This window comes from Harpegnathos saltator, unplaced genomic scaffold (assembly GCF_003227715.2).
Source record: "Harpegnathos saltator strain DR-91 unplaced genomic scaffold, Hsal_v8.6 scaffold547, whole genome shotgun sequence".
Classification (NCBI taxonomy): Eukaryota; Metazoa; Arthropoda; class Insecta; order Hymenoptera; family Formicidae; genus Harpegnathos; species Harpegnathos saltator.
The window spans coordinates 56,066-82,192 of record NW_020230368.1 but is presented as its reverse complement, the minus strand read 5'-3'; the positions used below and the strand labels follow the sequence as shown (position 1 = coordinate 82,192).

Below are 26,127 nucleotides of genomic sequence, written 5' to 3'. Positions count from 1 at the left end.
CGCTCACGCAGACGTGACTTCTCGCAAATTGACCGAATCGGGCTCGGTCCGGGCTTCGGTGCGACTCCGCTTTATCGTCATAAAGCGCGCTTAAAGCTGCGTGTGTGCATATCCACACGCCGAAAATGCTGCAATGCGACAGCCGGATCGCGGATATTTTTCTCGCGATCAATTCGCCCGAGTGTTGTTCTCGCGGCGTTCTCGTGAACGCTTTATTTGATTAATGCACGACCCGCGCTTGTCTGTCTATGTTCATCTGGCGATCCTTGCGTATACTACATGTCGGGGAGCGCGCGAGATTTCTACACGGCGATGCTTTCGTTTCCGCGCGCGTCTCCTGCGCGCTCCTATATGGATATTTCCGAGAAGAAGCGAGCAACGTAGCGTGTTAATGAGCACTTTTATGTGCTACGTGAAAAAGAAAATCCAATTCTTGCAACTGGACCAAGAAGACCAGGCGGAAACTCGGCCGGGGGAAACGATAGCTCTGTTATCCGTCTAAACATTCAACTGCGTTAAAATCGCGTTATCTCGCTGGAGATAACCGAGAACAATCGACTGGCATTAATAGAGACCTCCTGCAGGAACATTGCTGTTCCCACGAGCGAATTTCCGTCTCCGTCCTCCGGGCAACGGAGAAAATTCGGTTACACCGATCGAGTTTCTCATTTTGTGGTAGAAATGAGAAGAAAGGAAAGAGAGGGGGGAGAAAAAATTTTAATTTTAACCCGACAGCGCGTACGAAAGTGGACGAAAATTTGCTGGGCAAGCAATAATATGATAAGACAAATAAAAGCGTCCGTTTGGACGTTATCCAGCCGAACGTGAGGAACACGCACTACTCAATGAATTGCATGTTCGTACGTTGCGAATTGAAACGTCGAGCACGCGAGGTCGCTCGTCGAATTCCGTTAAAATGCTTGAAGCGCTCCGCGGAAAACTGTGTGTTCCCCACTCGTAGAGAAATTGCCTGTCCCGCACGGCTCAGCGGCCCCCCTCCCCCTTCCCCCTCCCCCTCAGAGGAGGCAGAGGCCTGTTCTCAACTCGGCAAGCCGGCACATCCAGTTTTATTTGATATTTTAACCTGCGTTTTATTTTATATTTTATATTTTTACCTAACTTTAATTTCTATTCAAGCTCCCGCCGCACGTAGCTTGCATGCGTTCTCATCACCTTTTGTTTTGGATTGTTTGTTGCATCTCAGGTCCAGGCGAATGTCGCAGGATGTCACGACGTCAAGATCGACGGATAATCTCACATCGTCTTATTACAGGTACGTGCACACGCATATGCGCGCACACGCGCGATCGCCCGTCGGTACGTTTCGTCGGCACTTGTTCTTTTGTTTCTTCTTGCGCTTTTTCCGCCCCTCATCTTCCCATTTATCTCGAACTCGCACGGCACGAGCTAGACGTTGCAAGTAGTCGCGATACGCCCACGTTGACATGGTCACGTTTACGTTGAGGAATTGCGTTTATGTAGAGCACGTTTGCGTAGAACCGCCGCTTGAGACGCACGCGAGAAGCATATAATTGATAATGCATGCGGGGGACACTTGAAGAGCGAAATCTTAATAAGTTTCTCGCGCTGGAAGTTCTTCTCGTCATCGACGGTAAGTGTGTGTGTGTGTGTGTTCAGCGATAAGGGCTGATCTTAAAAGAAATCACGCACTGAATCTCTTTAAGGAGACTGGAGGGTCAGATTGCTGAAAAATCGTGCTTGTTTTTGATAATATTCTGTGACGAACTAAATAAATGTGCAAGAATAAAAAGTTTAGATATATTTATATACAACATATGAAGAGTAGAAAAATTGTTTATTAACAAACTCGTATAAATATACGATATATATAGCTGAAATATACTCTCCTTTTTTTTTTTCAAGTTATCGTTTTTGCAGTAATATCTCGGCTCTCGGTAGTCCGATCAGAGCGAATTTTAGCTAGAAATCTTGAGGAGGCTTATCATTCTCCGGTGAACCACTAGAAAAAAAAATCGAACAAAATGGCAGCTATTATTAGGAAAAAATTCAAATTTTTCAGTTCTTTTACAATAAAAAAATTAATATCTCGAAATGAAATATTTTGACGGAGTTGTTCATGGTTCACCTGAGAGCCACATGAACAAATATTATTGTTTTAAAATTTCAAATCGATACGAAGCTGAGTTTTGGAGAAATCACTGCAAAAAATTGAACAATAAAATTTCGAAAAAAAAACACGTTTAAAATTTAAATGGACGTATATTTATATGAGTATTTGTTTAAAAACCAAATTTTTCTCCTCTTCATATGTTATATAAATATATGTAAAATTTTCATTCTCACACATTTATTCTGTTGTTCGTCACAAAATCATTATCAAAAACAAGCATGATTTTTCAGTAATCTGACCCCTCCAGTCCCCTTAAGTGTGTTATTGCATCGACATTTCCCCAGCTGATTCGCAAACATTTAATTCCTTCGCGATTTGCACGATATTTCGCCGTCTGATTAACGTGACTGATCACGTGGTGCTTACAGCGATACATTCGTGTCTGATCTGAAAAATAAGAAGACAGGCTTGTAGGATCGGCTGTGACGGGGAACGCGACACGTTGAGACTCGCGGGTCTCGACGATCGCGAGGTGTCAAAGCACCGTGAAAGCACGTCGTCAGGAAACGAGTTGACGAGCACCGTGAAAAATCCCGACTGGTACGTCCGAGATCGGTCTGTGCCTCATCGGAGGAAATGGTGCGACAACAGCCATGCGGGGGGGGAATACCAGCGGCTCGCGTTCATTCGTCGCGCGACGTTGTATCGCTATTGTCGTTGTCGTCGTCGACGACGCCGTCGCCGTCGCCGCGACGTAACGCGCGCGCGGGTTCATTCATCGGCCCTCCCATTCATGCGCCTTCTCCTCTCCCCCGTTTCTTTTTTGTCTCGGCCGTTTTACGACGGCGCGTCGCGCACCGTTGCGTTATTCAAGCCCATTCGCGGAAATTTCAAATACGTCGGGAGCTTTATCTGCGACGGCCACGCGCGTCGTCTGTGGACCGCCACCTCCATCATCGCCATCGTCACCACCTCCGCCCAGCATCGGCGCACGACTTACGAAGGTAAACCCGGCGGCACGGTACATGGCATGGTTCGTTGCATCGTGAAATTGTGTGAAATTGTTGTTATGGCTCGGCGAAATTGCCTCTACATCTAAAACGTTTACAAATAGCGCCGCGGCGAGCTATTAGCGTATTCACGCAGCCGCGTATCCCGCAAATACGCCCCGCGAGAATACAATGTAAGTGGACTTTTCGGCCTGTGCGAGCTGGGCCCGCTCGGCTATTTCCGAGCGCGTGTGACTCGATTCTTCAGCGGAACAAATTGCAAATAGAAACGCGTTTTACACGCAGATAACCGCCTCGTGACACGGTATCTCGCGCATTCGTCTCCTCGTGCCGCGCGAGTTCTCCCTTTTTTTTGTTGGTTTTTGCTTGCTCCTATTTTACGACGCAGCGTGTTGGGATGTTCGCTGAATTTTCGGGCGAAAGCGCGGCCGCGAATTCGCCGAGGGCGAGATTTTCGATTTTTCCGGACGGACGCGCCGCGCCGGGCGATTTTTGAGAATCAAAGTCGACGACGAGCGTGCGGCAGCGTGAAACTGCGTTTCTCTCTGCCGCTCGTTCTTGTTTTATTCTCCCATTCTCTTTCAGCCTATCTCCGCGGATTCCGCTTCGTTTGATCGAATCTGTTGCGCAACGAGTTACCGACGCGATATCAACGAGAGCGATGTTAATTAACGATCACGTTTATTCCATTGCAGGAGCAAGAGCCGTAGCGTGGATCACGGATTTACGGCGCCTTTCGACTTGGATTCCTTGCGGAACAAGGTCGAAGGACGCTTCGAATCGGTGGACAAGCTGTCAAAGGGTAAGTGTACTTTCTTATTCATCAGTCAATTAAGACAGGATTAGACGAACACACGATTCCTTTTTATCGAATACTCACCGACGTGCGTACTCGTCTCATCTTACTCGCAAATGTCGCCGCAAGACACGATCAATCGTTGCAAAATTCACACGAGTCGACCTTTTTGCGAATAACGAGCCACAAGCCTCATTTTTCGCTCAGGCGAGAGATTGCTTGAACGAACGCGGCAATGAACCATACATTTCATTGTCTCAACCCGTTTCCTCCGGGTGTAACAAACAAAAAAAATAAATAGGAAACTCCAAAACATGCTTTGCTTGCCCGCGGTTCTCGTTAAGGGTAATTTACACGCTTATGCTACTCTTGACCGCTTGACGCTAGTTTCTTTTGTCGCCAGCTTCTCGCTTTTCGAGAGCGAATTTCTGGCTGACAAAGTCGCTAGCGTTGGAGCATTTACACGATGCTGATAAACAGCGTGTTTAGTCGCTAGCGTTTTAAGGAGAATTTTGCGGAAACGGTCAATTAAAAAGATCATGGCGTCAAGGAATGACATAGTTCAAGCTGCTGTCGTGCTTTGTGCGCGACAAACTCTTCAAGCAGAAATTCGTGGCTCAGTAACAAAATCAAAAAAACAAAAAGAAAAAAGAATGTGGGTGCGTAAGTGGATAGGTAGAAGATTAACTCATGGAGCATCAAATAATCTTTTCAAAGAATTGGCATTGGAGGATCCAACCGCGTATCGTATAAAGTATTGCGATTAACGTGCGAGAAATTTGCAGAACTTTTGAAAAAGGTGTGCATCCGCTTATACAAAAACGAAAAGAAACAGTTTAATGTCACTTGACGCGAGCGGTAAAAGTTGGATATGTCCAACTTTGCCATAGCGACTAATAGACGCTGCGTCTGCCAAATTTTAGACTCTAGCGAATAAAAATCGAGCGTCTAGAAGAAGTTTTCACCAGCGAATTCGCTGGCGACTCAAGAAGCTTGCTCAAAGCGAATAAAAGCAGCATCGTGTAAATCACCCTTTACACGGCAAGTCTGAGGATGCGCTTCTCCCCCCGCGTCTGGAGAACGTCGCCTCTCACGACCACCGACCGATGCAGCCTGTCGTGTTCGAGGAAGCTAATAATAAAAGGCGCGATGTTCATCTCGCCGCGGAAGCCTCGGCCAGGCGACGTCTTCCACGACCGCTCGGCCGAGAGGCTGCGGCGGCCGTGACGAGACCACACGCGATCCGCAGCGACCGGCCCGTGGAAGGTCCCCGGGATCCCCCGGGTGTGTATTCCTACGTGAGCTCGGTCGTGCGCGCAACCTTACTCGGGCGAATCACATTGACTTACTTTCCCGAACTGGCACAAGTGCCACGTGTGATCGATCGATCGCTCGCTCGCGGGCACTCGGTATCGACGCGCGTTAGCAATGCGCCGCCGCGCCACGCCGGCGGCGGGTTTAATGAAGACTAATTGACGCGCGGTATTAAGGATAAAGTGGAACCGGTAATTAATGAAGCGGCATCCCGATCCGGAATGCGAGATCGGCGCGACCGGATTATGGGCAGGTGGCGAAACAGCGCCGCGCGTCCGCCCGCCCGCGCACGCTTTTTAATCGGCATGAATCATTCAGCCGCGATGCATAATTTATGGAGTCGCTTTGTGCGCGAGGCGCGAGGTACACCGGATTAATCGTTGTACGGAGCAGCAGCAGCAGCAGCAGCAGCAGCCGGTGGTGGTGGTGGTGGTGGTGGTGTGGTGGACGCTCCTCCGTTGTCTAGCGCGGCGCTCTTTTGCCGTCGTTTTCGTTTTTCGTCATGCGCTTGCATGCATAGACCGCGTCTTCTTATAAGACGAGAGACTTGAAGACAAAGTATAAAGGACAACGGTATTCCCTTTCCGCGGACAGCAAATGCTGTCTTCGTCTGAGCTTTGTTCGATAAGAATGAAGTTAGACAAGGATCGACTGCCTGGCAGAAGAGCCATTCTTCTTTTCAAATGCAGGCTTCGCAGTCTCTCTCGGGAAGTGCTCAGTCTGTGTACAAAAGTCTAAGGTTTTTGTAACGTGCACGTATGCGTCATGTTAGGTAATAATTGCCGCGTGCGAAAGCGTGGCACCTTACTCCACGCGGCGTAATTCCGTCGCAGTCCGGTCGGATCAGCGCGCCGGACGCGATCGGCCGTTTATTAATTTACGAATTATTAATAATTCTCGTAACATCGATAATGGCAGCGTAGTTGAAATACATAGCGCGAATTTTATCGCTCTCGCATTACGCATTACGCCGCGGGTCGGCGAGCAAAAAGCGATTGCGCGAGGCTCATTTGCGTAAAGATACATATATTCTCGAAATTATCCTTTCAGAGAACATTGGTCCTGTATTATAATGCAGGACCCTTTCGGCCTCGTCTCGTTTACGTACTTTATGCCGCGCCGCGTCACGTCACGTGACGCTCTTATCGGCCGGCGAACGGTCTTGAAACGCGCCACGTCCCGATAGATGGATGAGTCGTCCTCGTCGTCGCCGTCGCCGTCGTCGTCTATTTCCAATGGCGAAATTGCCGCGAAAATTTAGATTCCGTCCCGGCGGAGCCGTCGTGCGAGCAGTTTATTAAATCCGCTTCGAGCACACGCGAGTAACCCAGATACCAGCGCGGACATTTAAATCATCCGTCGGGGCGCAGCTTTAATGGGAGCCCAGCCAAGGGTCTGCCGAGGGACAATTGTTTCCAACTATCGTCAGAAATTTATCTCATTACCTCGCGTCAGCCGCTCGCGGAATTGCACGTCTGAGAAGTAATCCGCCGGCCAATCTAGCCGCTCCTGCGCTCCAGGTTAATAGCGTTCGCGGCAACGTATTATTAATTAAACGGGTCGGGCGCGAGGCGGGGTAGAGAGGATTGGGATCGCTCTTCGTCTTCCTTCCTTTTTACCTCAGCTTGGCAGCTGATCCTCTCTGTTCTTACCTCTCTATCGTCGCGAGCGCGAGAGATTTATTTGTCAAGATTGAAAGTTTATATCCGATCGAGAGCGAGAGCGAATCCCATCGTGTGCGGATACTTCGTCTCGTTTCTCGACTGATAATTTAATTTCGTTGGTGTTTCGGCGTTTCGTTAGTTGTCGGCTACGTGGACGATTTCAATTCTCCCGGCTCACTCGGCGGAATGATCGTATCGGCTGGAATCCGTCCTCTCAGACGGGAAAAAGTCGGGAGGAAAATCGCGAGCCGGGGGGCATTCGGTGCGCGATGCAAACCGACGATTGCATTGACGTTTTTACTGCCCCCTACCCTCCACCCCGTCTGTTCTCTTTCTCCCTCTTTCTCTCGTCAGTGTGTACACACGTGCGACTGTTTACATTGTAATGACACTGGTTGCGCGTGCTGTGCAAACGTTTATTTCCGATTGTAACATACACGAATATCTCAGCGCGCGTTTGCGGTCTATATAGGCTATGAAAGTTTCTTGGAAGCGACGAAGCCGGAACGAGCGGCGACGAAGAAACAAACTGGCGATGGCGCAAACCTTCCCGTCGTGATTTATACATTCCGCTTGGTCCCAATCTTCTATCTCCTCTCTCTCTCTCTCTCTCTCTCTCTCTCTCTCTCTCTCTCTCCTCTCTCTCTCTCTCTCTCTCTCTCTCTCTCTCTCCTTCTCTATTGGTTCTCTATTTAAGTATCCCGCTTCTGTTCGTTTCCTCGTGGCTCATATCGTTTCGATCATTCGCTCCTCGATCGTTCGCACGATCCATTTTACGACCGGACGAATTTTAGACACGCATCCGAAAAGCAGCTTGAGGCTGAGGAGCCGCGAATGACACGATACCGAAAATAGCGATGATATTATTAAGAGCCGCATGATTCGTTTTTAGTTTTGTACTGTCTCTTGCAAAGCATCGTTGTAGCGGTAATGATATAAAAATATTAATGACAATTTTACATACAGTCGATCAACGAGATACTTTGCGAGTGTCACTTGCAACGCGCTGGCTCGGGTCTGGTTATCCTATCAGAGTTCCTCAGATTTTTTAATCGTCAGGCGGGGTCGGTCGCATCGTGCCTCTTAATGATGAAGTTGTTATTGCCACCACGAGATTATTAGCGTTCTTCGTTTATGCATGAGATTACACTCTCAAGAGTCTGTAAGATTACATTTGTTTCTTATTCATGTATTCGCCGCCGCAACGCGATGGCTTATACCCGCCACATGTGACGACTGGCGTGCAAATGTCGAACACCTCTGTCATACGGGAACATTAATTATCTCAACGATTCCTTCTCCCTTTCTCTCCGCGTTTCTCTTCGCCGGCCTCACCTTATGCAACGATAACGATTGTTACAGTCAACGTAGTTACGTCGTTACGTAGTTACGGTAATCGAGAACGATCGACGGAAATAGAATGTCCCGTTTATCGCGCATAATTCCCCACACACGTACGCACCCGGCCATCAATCCGGCGATCCTTTATAATCCCCCTTATATCCCCCTCCCGGGAAATATCGATCACCGAGAATTTCGCGAGGCCGTCGTTTGGCCGTCCGCGATATGATCCTTCCGAGAAGCAATCCCGTTTCTAACAGATATCTCACAGCTAATCGCGCGTCGCCGTGTATCGCCGCCGATAAAGAGAGCACATGGTGCACGCGCGCGCGCGCGATTCAATAATCCCGCCAAGTGACGTCAGCGCGATCCATCATGGCGATCAGTTACGCCGGCGTAGTCGCGGCGGCCCGTGCGTCGCGGCATTCGTAAATCGCGCGGTGTCCTCGATCGTCCGCGCACCGGTCGATGTCGACATCGCCCGGACGTGTCTCGTGATCGCGATCGTTCCTCTCTCGGGCTCGGAGAGATCAACGATCGGTGTGTAATATTCCACGGGAACGACGACGACGACGACGACGACGACGACGACGACGACAATCAGCGAACGAGCGGGTGTTAATAATCGCTCACGTGACCGCGCGACGACGCCTTGACGAGCAGAGTTTCAGTCGCGCGCGCCGTTCGCCAAGGAGAGATCGTCGGATCTTTCGCACGCCAGGATCAATGCGGAATTTCTATTTCACCGTTGTCATCGGTCTGCTGCGATAAGAGTATCGCCGTCGGGCGGGCCGCGGTGTTTCGCAGTGAGTAGTTTCTCCATTTGCAGTACGTTATCGGCCGTCGTGAGCGCATCCTCTCGAGCGCTCGCTCGCGCGCGTTACGTGGGACGATGGAGAACGCGTGCAACGTCGACTGCCAGTCGCGTATGAATCATGAAGTTCCGACCGAACTTTGATAGAGTTCAACGGTTATAGAGAAAGAGAGAGGGCGAGAGAAATGGGAAAACAGATTCGCCGTAGAAATCATGAATATTCGGCTAAAGTTACTAAAAGTTGCGGGATTCGTCGTTTGCGCGACACGCGTTTCACACACGTCTTTATCTTATTTCTTTTCTTATGTCTTTATCTTACTTTGTAAAATGCTGTTTGTCACGGGTTCTCGCAATTCGCCGAGCCGTTTAATATTCGCGCGCGATTCTCATACGATCCGCAAAGATGCGTAAGTTTGTTGGCGCGAACAATTTTGCACAGCGAAGCCGTGAATTGTTGGTCGAGTACATCGCCGGTTCCAACGCTCGCAATTAGGCTTCATACACGGTTGGTTCTACAATTGACACCTGTCCGCGACGGCAACCGAGAACAATGACGCATCATTCCAGTGTCAGTGGTCGATCGGTACTCGCGCGAACGAATACCGAGCGCGTGAAAACGGTCATTGGTTTCTCCTCCGGCGATTCCTAAAAAGAAAAACGTGAAAGAAAAAAAAAGACAGAGAGAGAGAGAGAGAGAGAGAGAGAGAGAGAGAGAGAGAGATACACGACGATACTCCTCCGACTCGCAGATGTCGACGATGGAATTTGACGTGTCGGTCATGATGGGCTCGCAGTGGGACTACGCGGACGAATACGCGGACTACGAGCCGACCAACATCCACATCTACGAGAAGGAATTTCGCGACTACGTCGTGTATTACGTGGCGCAGGGAGATTCGCGGCTCTTCCTGAGTGGCTTACAGCACGCCTCGAGCACAGGTATTGCGGAGACGCGAAAGAGAAAAACGAGTATAAAGCTAAATATCGTGACGCGCTGTCGGCGAAAAACGCGCGAGCGAATGAGGGAGAAGGAGAGAGAAAGAAAGAAAGAGAGAGAGAGAGAGAGAGAGAGAGAGAGAGAGAGAATGTGTGTGTGTGCATGTTTTCGTCGGTTTCATTAACTTGGCAGTCTCGAAAGCGGTTTCCCGCGAGCGACTTTCGCTCCACGTGTCTTTTTCATAACTTTCAAACGCGCGAGCCGATTTGTTTTTTCGCCTCGCCGGCGAGTTATTCGCGATTCGGCCGGCGCGTCGTAACACTTTTCGCACAAGATGGGGGGGATGGGGTGGGAGCAAAGGCTTTACGTCTCGTTTGTCACATCTTGTTTCGCGAAGGAAGAGAAACGGCTGTGTTTCTCCGCGGGACGAACACGAGTTGTCGTACTTTGGAAAATTAATTCCGACGTTTCCGATTTGTTGGCTAGATCGAAGCCCAACTCGTGAAACTCGTTCTCGTGAAACAGACTGAGAAGCAAGACGGAATTACGCTCGCGCGTCGTCCTCGAGGCGCGAGACGCGGCGGAGTATGCAAATTCGTAAAAGTCAAGACCACGCGTGCGCCCGGCGAGGCGCCTCGTCGCGGCGTCGTCGCGACCGCGCCTCATCCCGAAGATTTATTACGCAATGGCGGGAATTGAGCAAAGTGTCTGAATCATTTATCGAAGGTCACGGAGAAAAACAAACCTTTCAGGCCTGTTTTCTTCGCGTCGAGCGACTACTACTCATACTCTCTCGTCACGCTCGCTCTCGTGTAACGATAGAAAAAAATCTATTATCCCCGTCAATCGCGCCTCGCGCGCGCGCGCGCGCTCGCCGCGGGGAACAATAGGAAGTGTGCGGGACCGGTTCTATGATATTCGAAGAATCCGACATCGGTGCTTTTAACAGTCACTCCATAATTATAGCAGTTCCCGCGATCGCGGGATAACTGAAACAAAGCCGGGCTTCTATTTTGCGAGACGACGATGTCCCCTGTGGAATCCTCGGAGTATCCCTACGCGTTCAGGAAAGGTTGACGCGTCGCAATCGATAGTCTCAATTTGCAGTTAAGTGGCCGATGAGATTGACGGATTCGAAGCTGAATGATCGATATATCCCCTGCGTTCGCATGAGCGTGTTCACTCTCACGCTGCCATTGCAAAACGTGAATAATTCAAGCGAGAACGTATCGTGAACGAAAAATGAGGGCCGCGATTCAATGTAGATCTCACGAAGAGGTAAAAACGCCGCCACAGATCGTGGCTATTGAGTGTCGGCTCATGTTTGTTTACAAAAGGCGAATGTTATTCTCTCGAGGAGAAACAAGAGGAGACGATGACGACGGGGCCGTCAGGCTAGGAGAGCGTTGTAACGTCGAGAAATCTATCGCTGGACTCATCGCGGCCGTCCCACTCGTGATTTTCACTCGTCTTATCGCCACATCGAAAGTGATTATTATCGATAAGCAGCCGGGCGATCGTGCGGTATGTTAAATCGAACGATAAAGTTAATTTTAGCAATTCGCAGAGAGGTCTGTCATTTTTCTACCTCTTTCGTTCGCGAGATAACCATGCAAATTCTTGCGGTAACATGTGCGGCGCCGCGATAAGAAACTTCTCGGACATCGTGCTTTTGTTCCGATTGTGGATATTTTCCAGAGCAGAGCTCGCCAGCGCGACGCCGCTGAAAAATGCTCCAATTGAAGCAATGATTAACCGCGTTTGTCTAATGTGCCGCGTTCGCTTCTCCTCCTCCTCCCCCCCCCCCCTCGCGCTTAATAACTCTTGCGCGAGTCGTGTCACGTGCCCGCTCCTTCGTTTATTAGCAGCGCACCGTCCGTCGCTCTCGCCTGCGCGCACCCATCGCTGATACGCTGACCGCAGGGTGCGGTACGTTCTGCTCGGCCGTCCTGGCCGCGGCTGACTAATGCCGGCGGACCGCGGGAATTAAATTGAAGCCGTCGTCGCTTATCTCCTCGTCGATGTCCGCCGCGGAGAGATCATTGTCGCGAGATACGCGAACAATCGTGGGCTGCGCGTGAAAATACTACAAGCGGGCATGAGCGATGTTGTCGCGCGACGATAATTGCACGTGCGAACAAGTGCGACGGAGACACAACAGCAGCGTCTCGATGCCCGTCAAAGCAGAGGCGACTCTCTCGCGGGATGGGAATGAACGAAATTCGGCTGTGGCCGTGATGATAATAACGACATACAACCCTTAAAGGCTACCATGGATGAAACTTCACCCCATGCGAATTTTGTTTTGTTCTTGTTAAATGTAAAATTATCCGCCGCGAACAATAACTTCTCTACTTTTCATGTAATATTCAATAATAAAAAAAATAAAACATTCAATTTCATTCGTTTGATTCTTTTATTTTTGGAATGAAAAAATATATTCCGGGGTGAGATGACAGTGTCTTAACGTGATCTTTGATGGTAGCCTTTAAGCCTTTAACAATGATCCATTAACAGAATGTGATAGAAAAGAGAAAAATACGTAGTCTGTTGTTTGAGATTTTAAGTATAATTAAAGTATGGATTGTTCTTGGAAAAAAATGTGACAATGACACGTCCTTATCGAATCGAACGTTGATATCGTTGATACTTATTAGAAAAAAAGTGCACGAAAACAAGCGAGATTGAGTAATGAGGCAAGTTAATCTCGTAATTACTGCTCTTCACTCGAGCGGGCGCTTATTGATATTGATATCGACGATGGACTCTGGCGTCCGTGAATAATCGATAAAGATCGCTCGGTGTACTCGTCGAAGCCTAGTGTGACTTCACGTGTTGCGAAACAACACATTGTATAGTAAGTAGTCCCTCATTAGAGATGTGCGAATCAAGAATTTTTATGTCGAATCGAATCAAATCTCATTTTTTAACTTCGAATTCGAATCGAATCGAATCTGTGAAATTTCACTCGAATTCGAATCGAATCGTTAAAAAATTTAACATGACTATTAAACATGCAAATAATGGTGGAAGATTTTAATATAAAAGGAAATATTGATATTGTAATATCATCTTAAAGTAAAATATATATTTAAATATTTAAAGTAATTTATAATTAAGTTATTAATTATAAGTTAAATTAATTACAAGTTAAAGGTTCAAACATGCATAACAGGCCAAGATGGCCCGTTTTGTAGTGCTGATGCACGCAAACGATAATGTATTTGATTCCTATTCGAATTATTCGGATTCGAATCATCAGGGATTCGGATTTGAATCGAATCGAATTACATTAGATTCGATTCGAATTCGGATAGTTCGCACATCTCTATTCCTCGTGTAATTCGCGCGCGTTTTGCGACAGCAAACTTCTTGGTCTATCGTCGTCGCATTCGTGGTACTCGGTGTTGTGTCGTTAGATGTTATCTCGTTGTCGACAATAATGACTCATGTTCAGCGATAATTTGGTAAATGATCTCCCGACGATAAATGAGATAGTTTTAAACAACCAGCAGCGCAGTGTGTCATACAACATCTTTGCTCTGAATCCATTTTTCAAGCAAATATTCACGCGATATGTCGAATCTAACTTGAACTTCATCGGTTTACGTGGAATCGTGTGTGAAGTGTGAACGCACACTTTACGGCTGAAATCGAGGAGTAACGATAAGATATCTACCAACGACGGCTATCTCGGATAAATATGCACGTTACATAACGCGGCGCGCTCTGTTTATCAACACACTTCTCAGCGTTTCGCGAGAAATGTGATCACGTCTGCTTTCTTTTTTCGCACGCAGATTCCGACAGCGAGAGCAAGGATGGCTCGACGGTGCAGGAGAAGAAGCACGGCCGCGTCTCCCAGCCTATCAACACCATTGCCTACACGGTGAGTGCAATATATATATGTATGTGTGTATGCATATTAAGCGCCATAATTGAGCGCATATTAAGCTCCGGCATGCGTAGCGCGATGCACTTGCACCATTCCGGCGAGCAATCGAGAGCCGAGACGAGAGACGATTAGCTACCAAGGAGAATAAATGTAACCTTTGCTCGAACGCGTAAATATCCGTTATCCTCGCAGTTGCGCCGCGCGAACGTGCCGTTTCCTCGTCGAGATGAAAACGATAGAAAACAGTCCCGATATTCGAAGAAAGGTAGAATTCGAAATGTAACACTCGAGGTGCACTTTTCGGCTGTCTGTCTGTAAAATCAATCGAGCGGCCAGATAATTAACGAAAGCGATTGCAGCGAAATGGCAAGAGTGCGTCGCGGCGCGAAGAATGAATTTTTCGAAGGCCGCGTCAATTCCACACGTGAGAGAATTGGAGTCTAGAAAACTGAACAGGTCGAACACTTTTACGTAACAATGACGCTCGCCGTAGCCTCTCCAAATTTTTTCCACATTTTTTTGCGATATAAAATAATTTACGTGGGAAGCAGCGTGCTAGCCGGACAAAATAATTGGTCCGCGCGAGGATCTCGACTCGTTGGCGGGAAGTCGCGCTTTGCTTACGTTTCGTGGGGAGAAAAGAGGGTCGCCCCTGAAGAATCTCTCGACGCGGCATGTGAGGAGTTAACCGCGCGCATCGACTCGCTCTTCGGTTATCAACCGCGCGCGTTCGCTGGCTCTCGACGAAACGCTTCGACACGAATTCCAATTACTTCGCGCGCAAAGAGCGGGCTCAGACCTTCGTTAGCGAGATAGTTTCTCTCCAGAGGGTCGCGCTCGTGGCGCGACCGAAAGGTCGGCGAGTTCGCCAAAGACCGCGGACACCCGCTATGCGCACTCGGCGAACTTTGGAGACACGGGTGGCGGTGGGACTCGCGCATCGCTAAGATTCTGGAACAGTGTACACGCTAGGATCGCGTACGACTCTCGAGACGGTATGTGTCTGTCGCGCGCAAGGTCGGGATACTTTCGTATCGAGCGATCTGAATCTCGCTCTTCGAATCTCCCGCTCGTCGTCGTCGTCGTCGTCGTCGTCGTCGTCGTCGTCGTCGACCGTCCATCTTCGCGACATATCTAACGTTTCACTCACGAGGCCTTGATTCTCTCTCTCTCTCTCTCTCTCTCTCTCTCGCTCTCGCTCTCTCTCTCTCCCCCCCTCTCTCTCTCTCTCTCTTTCTCTCTCTCTCTCTCTCTCTCTCTCTCTCTCTCTCTCTCACACACACGTGTAGATGTCTAATGTACGATGATGATCGACTTGTCCTTCGCTTTTTCGATCTTCGTGACTAACGTGCCGAATTCGGAGATTTTCATCGATCGTAACGTCAAGAGAAATATAACGTAAGATCTTTTTTTCTTGTTTCGTTCAATTTAACTCGTTGTCGATCGTGTGTCTAGTTTAGCACACGCAGTAAATTGCGTCTTGTATATAAATTAGACGAATGTACGGTGTGGTGTAAAAAGTCGTCGCTCATCGATGACCCACCGGGACGCGGCGTTTAACGCGTCGCGCTTTTTTATGATAGGAAAAGATATCTCTTTTCCTCCTCGAGACAAATTCATAAGAATTTGTCAATTTTCCTTAATAGGCAAGTGATTCGTTTTCTCCGTAATTGGATTTACACCTTCCAAAAGAGCAACTTCATACAAGTATGAAGTGAAGTGTACAACACATATATAGATGTGACGAGTCAGCTAGTCTGATAGTTTTTTCTGATCCTCTGGGTTCTATGACATCAGAGCCGTCGTCGTGACACGTTATACGCTATCAAGTCAATCGAGATTGCCGATTTCGCGCGGGTACATGCCTCGAGGGAAATTTCTCGATCGAACATCGTTTTAGCAAGAGAACATCCTTCTCCCTTCCTTTCCTCCCCCCTCCTCTCTCTCTCTCTCTCTCCTTCCTTCTAACCCTAACCCACTCCTAATGCGACACTCGTGAAAGACTCGTGTTCCAAAGGACGGAAGTCCGTACGACGTTTATCCGCCAAGGAAATGGAGTTGTTGCACAAGCTGCACTTCCTGGTTTCCTTCGGAAGGAGTAAAGCCCGAGAGAAGCTTCTGTGCGAGGGTTCAAGCTGGTTCAATCTGACGTCGCTACGGTGCATTCTGTGTGATTCCCTTCGAATAACTTGAATGAAAATCTCGGGTCTCTGACAACGGGCGGAAGGTTGTTATTGCTTGTTTAGTCTTATCGCGCGATCGAGTCGGGGAACTTTTATTAGCAGCCCGATGAACTTGACGAAACGAACGTCCAACTGAAGATCGTATTTCCTCGGCGCTACTATAATAATATAAACGCGAATTGGATTGTTTCGTGAATGGGCGGGTCTCGTTACCTCGTTCCCCCGCAAAACGATTAGTTTGATAACCCGTGTACATAATTGATTGTGTTTTTATCGACAAAATGCGCCGGCAGGATAAATTACGTTACGCATCGTGTTTGCGCACGATTCGTCGTGCACGTTTGCGTGTGCTAGAATTTATTACTGAAAGTTAACATGATAATGATTATACGCTGATTACATTATAATAACTAACACTAATATTTAATCCCTCTAATTACGTCAAATTAATATACAATCCGATCGTACATAAAGACGGACTTAATTGCTCGCTTCATCTGATTTTATGATGAATTAAGAATGAGATAGAAGAAACGGCGTGTGTTATATCGGGACTTTCTTTCTCTCCGAGAAGCAGGTCGTAAGGAAGGGAATGCATCCGGGATGCATGGCCGCCGCGTTTTCATCGCCTCGTGATCTGCATAATGTCAATTTGCTGATAGCTCCGTCGTCTTCCTTCAATTTCGGCAGCCGTTGCCGTTATCCTGTTCGATGGCGGCGGAATTACTATGGCCGTGGCATAATCCGCGCGTCCTGTAATCGCGCGTCGACGGCTGCAATCTCGGCTCTATTACAGCGAGCTTATGCCGCCCGTCTCGGCCCTCTCGCACTCCCTTGATCGATCAGTGTACAATTCCGCTCTCTTATCTTGCTCGCGCTGCATCTCGGCCTCGAAGGCGCTCGTCGCAGTCGCGTATGTTAAGCAGCTACGTTTTCCACGCTTCACACTTGTCGCGTTTCATCGGTGTTCGAGCCAAGTCACATCCGAGACGTATTTAACTCCGACTCTGCTCCGTGGAATTTGGATTGCAAAGAAGTTTCCCCAACTGTACGGAGAAACGCATCTGCGCTCGCACGACCTTGCGCGTCTAGTCCTAGTGTTTAAACAAATTTCCTAACTGTCAGAGTTACACGATAGTTCCCACCTGAAATTTCCTCGATTTTCCGAGACACAACTTAGCGCATCGGGGGCAGGGGCTTATCTCGAGCGAGAGTGATAACGACAATAAAAATACACGGTAAAATATTCCACTCCATTGAACGACGCGATTATAGCCGAAATAAAATGGGGGGGAATCTTAGTTAGCACGAGATTTCGATTTCAGCCACGAGAGATATTCGTCGGTATTAACTTGAGCGCCAAAGATTGGTGATGTTTGCCGAAAGTGTTACTTCTTCGCTTGCGCTTCGTAGGCGCGATTATCTCGATGCACCGTCCAAGAGAGCGAGAGCGAGAGCGAGAGAGAGAGAGAGAGAGAGAGAGAGAGAGGGGGAGCTGTCTAGCAATCTGCCATCCGCAGAGAAGAGATCTGCACAGACGGTCGCGGGGAATCGACGGGGATCGAGAGAGAAAAGAGAGAGGAGCAGAAAAATAGGGACAACGAGGAGGAGCCCTCTCGCTAGAGAGATCTTTTGTGGCCTGGCAGCTCTCGGCCGAGCGAAAACGAAGACGAGGGCTGTAAAGCCGCGGTTAAAAGACGCGGAAACTGAAACAATGGCCCTCCCGCTCGTCTTCTTGCTCTTCGCGGTTTCAGAAAACATCCCCGCTGTCCCCGTCCCGCCCCGGCGTCGGCGCTTTTTCTTCGTCTTTCTTGCCGGCCTCATCATCGCGATTCTCGCTTTTTGTCCGCTTTAATCGATCCCTCTTCTCTTCTATCCCCCGCCTTCGCGCCGCCCACGCGTCTAATCTCTGCCGGAGGAATGGCCGTTCTTTTTCTCGTTCGACCGCACCGCTAATGGGACGCGAGCGACGGAAGGGGGAGAACCTTGTGGCTTTCTCTATCGCTCGCCTATAATCTCGATCGTCCTATATTTTTACCTAGAACGAAAGATGTCGAAAGCGCGCGTACATGCCAAGCTGGCGGAAATGTCGTGTCCGTATCCCGCACCTTTGCTTGAGAAACAATTTTTCAAACATTTCTCGTGCGTCACGTTAATGGAAAACGACCGAACAGCCGATGAAAAAGAAAATTCGGCAGAAGGTGTCCCGTAGCGACGTTAGTTTTCAAATAATCGTCAACAGTCTCATAGAGCTGTTCGCTCAAAGGGAAAACTGCGCTCATATACACGGATGACAGACTTTTGTTCTTTGGGCAATTCCGGACAGACTCCGTTCAAAACGCAAAAACGTCGCGTCCAACGTTGAAAATGATATCGCCTGCGGGATGAACAAATCACTTGGAAATTGCGTCGGCCCACGGGGGGACGTTCGCGAAAATTGATGAAAATCGTCCGTCGCAGCGACCCGTGTCGAAAGTAATAAAGACAGAGAGACGCGCGCATGTCTACGTCGGGTGGAGGTAAACGTCTCAGTCTTAAGCCGGGCCGAGTGGCTTAAGCTCCGCTCTGAAAAATGATAATAGCGCGGCAAGATTTCTGCGTGATGGCATCTAATGGAATTACGAGAGGCGCCAAGACGGAGGCGCGCGAGGCGGCAGAGAGAGAGAGAGAGAGAGAGAGAGAGAGAGAGAGAGAGAGAGCGGGTTGAAGTGTCGCGGAATAATTAACGAATTTCCCGGAGGGACATAAATCGCGTTTTAAGTGCCGGAAGCCCTATTTTCCGCCGGTGTCCCGCGGAAAACGGCGCCGCGCGCGCCGCAGCGGTGAGATTAGCGTGCGCATTTGTGCGAAGACGAGCTTTTTAATTGGATTATGTCGACCCGGTTTGCGCTCGCTTGCTCGCTTGCTCGTTCACCCGCACCCGCCCGTTCGCCTTTTGTTCGAGGAGAAAGCGATCGCGACAAATAGCCGATCGTTCGTTCGCTCCCTCGCTCGTGCAGCGTATCGAAGTGACTGCGACGGTGGCATTGTTGCACCGCGCTCGGCTATATACAGGTCGTTGCACACGAGAATTTGCATAAGAGACATACTGCTCGCCCGATGCTCGCAGCGCGCGAGCCGCGCCTCGAGGCTCCTTTTCCAGGAATTCAATTTTCCAGCGCGCGTGCGAGATACCTCTCGAGCGCACTCGCGCCATTTCTGTCGGCTTATGTAAATGGGCTAATGGCCTCGTACACAGAGACAGAGAGTATCGCGGGAACCGCGTGTACCGCGGGAAAAGCGCGCACATACCGGAGAAAGCTCAGGTGTGCGCGGCCGCGTGCCGCGGAGTAACGGCGCGGTTTCGTCGCGCCGCGATTCTCGACGGGAGGAGCGTGTATAGGGTATCTCACGGGGATCGCGCGTTTTCCGCACGCAGGCCGTTTTACGAACGCAGGCACGGACTCGCGAGGAATGAAAACGCGTATAGACGCGCGAAGAAAAGTGCTGCTCCGCGTGGCTGCTCTCGCCGTGGTGACACGCTTCGCGACTAGGGTTGCCAATTATCCGGTTTTGTTGACCCGGACTGCCAGATTTTCGGAAGTCTTGTCCAGTGTCCGGTTAATAAGTCAAACCGGACGTCATATATCCGGTTTTTAAGTTATATCCAATCAACGGAATGAAAGTTCAGATTTTAGCAACGTTTCTCCGTTTCAAGCGCAACTACAAACGATCGAGCGCCACGAAAAGCCATCTGGTAGATGATCTGCCGATCCATCATTCCATATATATTAAAAAAGTAATAGTTTATTATTCTATTCAATCAAATGTTGTTTATAAAATTGTTTGAAAATTAATATTGTAAATAAATTCTTGTCATATTTTGTATTTAATGTAACGTTATGATTGTTATTTCTGTCCGGTTTAGTCCGGTTTGGGTTTGTCACCAAAGAAGAAATGTCCGGTAATTTTAACTTTTGGATTTGGCAACCCGAGTCGCCAGGACGAATCATTTCCGCCGCGCGCCATTTCCAGCGAGTATGCGCTTTGTATATTTTACTGGAGATGTCGCGGGATATTAATTCGCACCTTCGCGCGCGCGCGCGCACCGTCGTTGGCGTTCGGCCATTAATCCGATTAAACCCGTCGAATTGCGCAGTCTCCCGCGAGCGCCGCGGCGATGACATTTTTTCGTTGTTGTTTGCGCGGGGACACGTGAAGAAAGTAATTCCTCTTGAAGGATCGCGCTTCTCTGCCGCCGAGGGACGCGCTTAATGACATGTTTGCCTTCGTAATTACAGGTGGGCGACAGAGACACACTCACGTCGGTGGCGGCGAGATTCGACACGACGCCGTCCGAGCTGAGCAAATTGAACAGGCTCGGAAGTACTTTCATTTATTCCGGCCAGCAATTATGGGTGCCGGCAAAGGGAGAAGGACGTCCGGGCGGCGGGCCGACCACCGATGCGCCCAGCCCCGATCCTTGCCACGACCACGAGTCCCAGGACGATCTACCGCCCGAGGAGAAAGGTAATACCTCAAATGTCATTTTCAATTCAAGCGTCCTTCTACTTAAGCTTCTCTTGCAGCTGACTGGAGAAGCTGCTCTCGATACCTTTGTGTTTGCTCAATCGCTCTTATGGATTTTAATCCTTTCGTCCCGCGAACGTCGCAACCGCCTCACGGAGGCTCGCTCTGCGAGTATCGAATTCTTTGAAAGAAAGAGAGAAGAGGAGAGAACAGCTCTCTTGTAGCCGTTTATTATGATGAAGAGAGCAAAGTCTCGTCAGCCGCGATACAATCGGCGCGTCGACTCATCGGGACGAAATCGTTGAGGAGCGAACAATGAATCGAGATAAATTCGCGGTCAACTAGCCGGTCGTGGGTGTTCCGCGCGTCCGCCAAATCCGTCGTCATTGCCCTCACGAGGCGGCAACGAGAGAGAAACATCGACGTCGATTTCCTGCGCGTTGACTGCCAAGGTTAAAACCAGCTTTCGTCTGAGAGCTGGCCACGTGTCCCGGCGGTTGTCAAAATGACTGTTCCTCTCGCAGGCCCGTTACGTGGCGTCGTGATAAATTCCTCCAGAAATTATCGCACTTGTTTATCGCTTGTTTTCGAAAGCGTCCACGTGTGACACACGTCTCGGCCAGCCGAGGCGCTTTTCAAGTCTGTTTTCGATATAACCCGGCTGCGAAAGCAAGCGCCTTCTGCCGAACGACACAAGTTTTTCTGTCTCGCCTGACGTCGACACACGAGGCACACGAGGGCGGCTCGCGTTTTATTCTTATTCCCTATTCGGACTCGAGCGATTCCGTCGGTTTGATCCGCGCGACGACAACGACCACGGCGCCGACGACGACGACGACGACGACGACGACGACGCCCGGAGGTCCTGTATCCTGTTGCGCATTATGCTAACACGCAAGACAGATTTAATACGTGTAACGCGCGGTATGAATAATACAGCAGCTCTCTGCGAGAAGCGGCTGAGCTACGCATGGGCTTGCGATACGCGCTAGATTGGCTCACCTGACTAAACACATCCAGAAGAATTGGGATATCGATATTATCTGAGTGTGTACAAAGTCGGCCGCCACGAATGAATATTAATGCGCCGTCACGTCACGTTACGTGTTGTCTCTGGGTACCGGCGGAAAAAGAGAGGGAGAGAAAGGCTGCGGGAAGGGAGAGGGGGACAGAGATCGATACAGTAATGCCATTGTGACTAACGTGAGCGTTTTTTCCACGTTGTTTGCTTGCCGTCGTTGTCGTCCGTCGTTGTCCTCGCACATGGAAACCCCCACACACACACACACACACACACACACCTGTCAATTATCGGCGAACACGCATATTCGAGGCGTTCGTTCGTCTGGCGCGAACTAATCAGGATAATGTTCGGCGAAGCCCGTCGCACCTCGCCCTTAAGTCCGCGTGACGGAATGTTGGATCATTCGGAAATGATCGTACTCTCATTCAAGGTGAATCCTAATAATAAAGAGCTGCTTGCTCGAAAATGCCGTATAGGAGAATTTAATTAGGCGCACCTTATCTCGCTTGTTTCATTCTTTTTCCTTCGGGACTCTCCTCTGATGCGCTCAACCGATATAGAATATTTAAAGAAGGCCAAATCAATCAAAAATTAAGATTTGCAGATATATAAAGAACGAGAAATTCATATGTTAGGTGTCGTAAGCAACGTTGAAAATTGTCTACAGGCTGGGTGTTCTCTTTTTTTGTATATCTCATCTCTGCTCGTGACATGTGCATTTATAATGAATGCTTCGCATTAATAGTCATGATATTGACGACTCGCATATGAAAGTATCTAATTTCCGGCGAGACATAGTTCTCCGATTATTCGCGAATGATAGCCAATTAATTTCTATACATGGTACGTCCACGCGAAAGGAATATTAGCGCTTACGTGCCGAAAATACTCGGTTCCATCGGTGTTACACAATATACGTGACTCACGGACGCCAGTCGGCCGTTTAGCGGGACAATAGCCGAACAGATTGTTATGCACACTTGCTCAAACTTGAAGTTTATTTGTGTCTTCTTCGCGAGCAGCCACCACCACCACCGCTGCCGTCGTCGTGTCGCATTAGTCGCGCTATAGCACGTATCATGCATGCGATCGCAATATTCGCGGAGCGCACGTTTACGCGTCGTCACGTTTTGCAATGTCGACATGCGGGGAAGAAGATGGTGTCAATGGGAGCGAGCGACGTCTTTCGTGGACTTCCATCTTTTGTAACATGCGACTAGAATGGCCCGCACGGCGTCCGCCGCGGAAAGCGCAATTTCGTCGCGGAGGTAACTTCAAGTTTCGTGCGAGTGATATGCGGTAGTTGCACGTCGTATGTAAGAACTGTCGTTGGAGAAGGAAAGGAGAGCACGGTGTGCTGGAAGATTCTCCTCGTGGAGATCCCGGGTCCTGGTAGTTTTGGAACATCTTGTATATCACCTTGGACTTTATCACTTTATCATTTTTCGCGTACGATTCGTATTCGCGGTTTCACAAAGTGAAACAGACGCCGCTGGTGATGACGCGATATTTTCGAACATAAATCAATCGTGAGAGAGCTTAAAGAGATTACAAAACAGACGAAAGTCCAAAGTGATCAGTCATCTAATTATAATTTTTCCAGTTCAACGGCTTTTTAATTTCTTTTTCTAATTTTTTCAAATCTTACTCTTTCACCTTCTTTTTATCGTTGCGTTTGCACGTGACGTTCGAAAATCTAGGAGGGAAACATCTCCAAAGTGTTTATTCGGTCCACCCGGTATATCGTCAGCTGATCGACCACGGCGCATAGCGCACTTTAAATATGGTACGCGCCAAGCTAACCTAACCTAACCCCGCACGCCTGTGTAACAATGTCCATGTAACAGTTGTGATATCGTGGCAGATGAAACTCCGATGAGATTACTGATTTCGTCGCAATTGTACATGCATGCGCGTCGCATTGCGACGAATAACGAGTCATCGGAATTTTCTGGATGTGAGGTTAGGTCGAGCCACTGACGTGTGCGAGTGGGATGTAAATAAGCATCAGACGACTGACAAGCCTTCCGTAAAGCGTCATTAGATAACCGAGTCGTATCCTCCGCTGTTTTAAACATCACGAGACTTTGAATCAAGATCATTATCAGCACACTATCAGCTGCCTGAAAGTGATAAAGGTTGAAATAAAGTGCGTATTATCATAGTTTTTCCGTGCCGTCGTAAATGACGCGATCAAGAAATGCAGAGCCGTTGTGCTGCGTTAGGGATTATCGAGAAAAATCGATCTGACACTTCTATGGTATATAATATTATATAGCAGCATACATATGCGTGATTTTATGACACGTGTTCTCGTTTTCACTCTATTGCAATGCTCTTACCCTGAAATCGTTTGATTTTCCAGAGCTCTTGGACAATCTGAGACCAGTGTCACCAAAACCAGGCCATATGGAGCGCATAAAAACACCTCTTGGGACTTCCAATGTAACCACAGAGGACGATGAACAACCATTTAGAGAAAGATTTCTCAAAATTAATGTTCGACATATCACAGATGGTCAGGTAATGTCTCTCTTGTGTCTTGTAGGCTTTCCATGTGAATTTTGATATTTCTTTTGACACTTGAATATTTTTCCAGGGTGTGGTTGGTGGTGTGCTGTTAGTTACGCCAAATGCAGTCATGTTCGACCCTAATGTGTCGGATCCTCTTGTCATTGAGCATGGTGCTGAATCTTATGGAGTGATTGCTCCAATGGAGTTTGTAGTGAACGCTGCGATTTATTATGACATCGCGCACATGAGAGTCTCTCATACCGAAACCGGCAATTTGGATAAGAAACCTGAGATTTACTACATGAAGAAACCCCAAATAGATAATCGTAAGTGCCAGTCTCCTGGTAAAGATGAGAATTTTCCTGAACTGGCGGGTGACGATAGCGAGAGCGTGTGTAGCAGCGCCGAGAGAGATGGCGATGCTTTTCCAAAGGCCTTCGAACGAGAGCTTGTCACTCCTACAAATCTCCAAACTGTAAGTGTCTCTTTTGTAGTTGGATTGGATCGTGGATCAAACCAAGTCGATGTTTAAACTAGTAAATAACGTGTGAAAATAACGTTTGTTGCAGGAGGAGAGCTCAACTTCGACCAAAGATAAAGAGAAGGAGAAAGATAATGGCGAGAAGGAATTTTGCAGCGGCGGTCAAGGTAGCAGAACGTTAGAGGAACGTAGACGCTCAATGCTGGATCATCATTGGGCAGTTCCTAGTAAAGACCGGAGTACATTCTCTGTCGACGATGAGCAACAGGACTCGCTAAATTCCGACAAGGTGAGCAATCTTCATTATAAAAGAATGTATAAAATGTATGGTGCGCGAGTAATTATAAGAAGAAATTAACAAAATCGGCATGTAAATAAATGTCACAGGCGGAGCCAGCGAAATCAAATGCTATTCCCGAGGATGAAGAAGGATCTCTAGTCAAATTGTCGTGCCATGATTCTGGTATCGATATCCGCGAGCCCAATCCACCTATTCCGATAGTTCAGCCTATGCCGTCAAAAAAGGTGTATTCAGACGCGGATATTGTTTTATCTTCCGATTGGGTTCCTCCAATAACGATAGCGCCGACAAATATTACGAGCTCGTTGGAGGCAGGCTCTGCTATTAATGGCAGGAAGAAGGCCAGCTCGGTGTCCTTTAGTTTAGAGAGTAACGCGGAAGAGCAAGAGAAGGACGAAGACCACAAGGAAGACGATAAACAGGAAACACGAAGAAACAAGGTATGTTTAAGTTTGACGTTCGCATCGTGACAACAGTACCGTTATTGTTTACGTCTGTGTATTGATACATCTCACGTATTCGCTCTGATATTTAGATGCTGAAACGTCTGTCGTATCCGTTGTCCTGGATGGAAGGATTAACTGGAGAGAAGGAGGACGACAGCAAGTCTATTTCTGATAAAGTGTCGAGCCTTCCAAACAGTGCGGATTCTCACCATTCCTCCGTTTTCAGCAAAGTTTTCTCAAGGTGAACAAATTTATGTCACTTTATATTTTTACGATTCTCTGCGAAATAATCCAGCGAGCTCGAGTTACCTTAAGTATACGACATAGGATTTTCATAAGTGCTTCCATAACTCTTCATTCTTCTACATTTGTCTGTGTTAAGAATGAGCAAACGCGTTCCTGCAGAGGATTTGCATATATCGAAAAGACAAACACTCTCAGTTATTGTCCCAGGTCTCTTATTTTCTGTGACGTAACATTTATTTATCATTTGCTTTTTGCTGACTTTTAGACAACATGAGCACAAGTGAGGTTATCCGCGGATGAAAATTGCGCCTTATGCGCAACATTATCAACTGTTGGTGCGTAAAGTTAACTTTCAATTAATTTATCCTCATGAAACCCGTGTAGCCTCATTTGTTGTAATATAGCGTACATTAGCTACTTGCATAGAGTGAGAGAGTGGCTTCTTGCATACGAGAACCATTACGAAACAAAGCTTGTGGAAGGATATAACTAAAGGTATACGTGAGAAAGATTTAATCTCGGTCCAATTGCCGTTCTTCAAAATTATCAGCTATCGCTTA

At 48.3% G+C, this 26,127-nt stretch overlaps 1 protein-coding gene across 13 annotated transcripts in view; it reads left to right on the top strand.

Moving 5' to 3' along the window:
• Positions 1-26,127, top strand: part of mtd (TLD domain-containing protein mustard) — a 139,271-nt gene that overhangs the window by 81,653 nt on the left and 31,491 nt on the right. For 7 of the 13 annotated variants that reach the window (XM_025303459.1, XM_019841668.2, XM_025303455.1 and 4 more), the window contains exons 2-10: positions 1,205-1,273; positions 3,798-3,904; positions 13,769-13,857; positions 20,327-20,555; positions 23,945-24,102; positions 24,179-24,568; positions 24,663-24,863; positions 24,962-25,315; positions 25,411-25,562. In XM_025303459.1, coding sequence (XP_025159244.1) covers positions 1,205-1,273; positions 3,798-3,904; positions 13,769-13,857; positions 20,327-20,555; positions 23,945-24,102; positions 24,179-24,568; positions 24,663-24,863; positions 24,962-25,315; positions 25,411-25,562 — 1,749 coding nt within the window. Of the gene's footprint in view, positions 1-1,204; positions 1,274-3,797; positions 3,905-8,671; positions 9,024-9,780; positions 9,971-13,768; positions 13,858-20,326; positions 20,556-23,557; positions 23,840-23,944; positions 24,103-24,178; positions 24,569-24,662; positions 24,864-24,961; positions 25,316-25,410; positions 25,563-26,127 lie in introns of those variants that run through there. The other 6 variants (XM_025303461.1, XM_025303458.1, XM_025303453.1 and 3 more) reach the window with 4 other exon arrangements.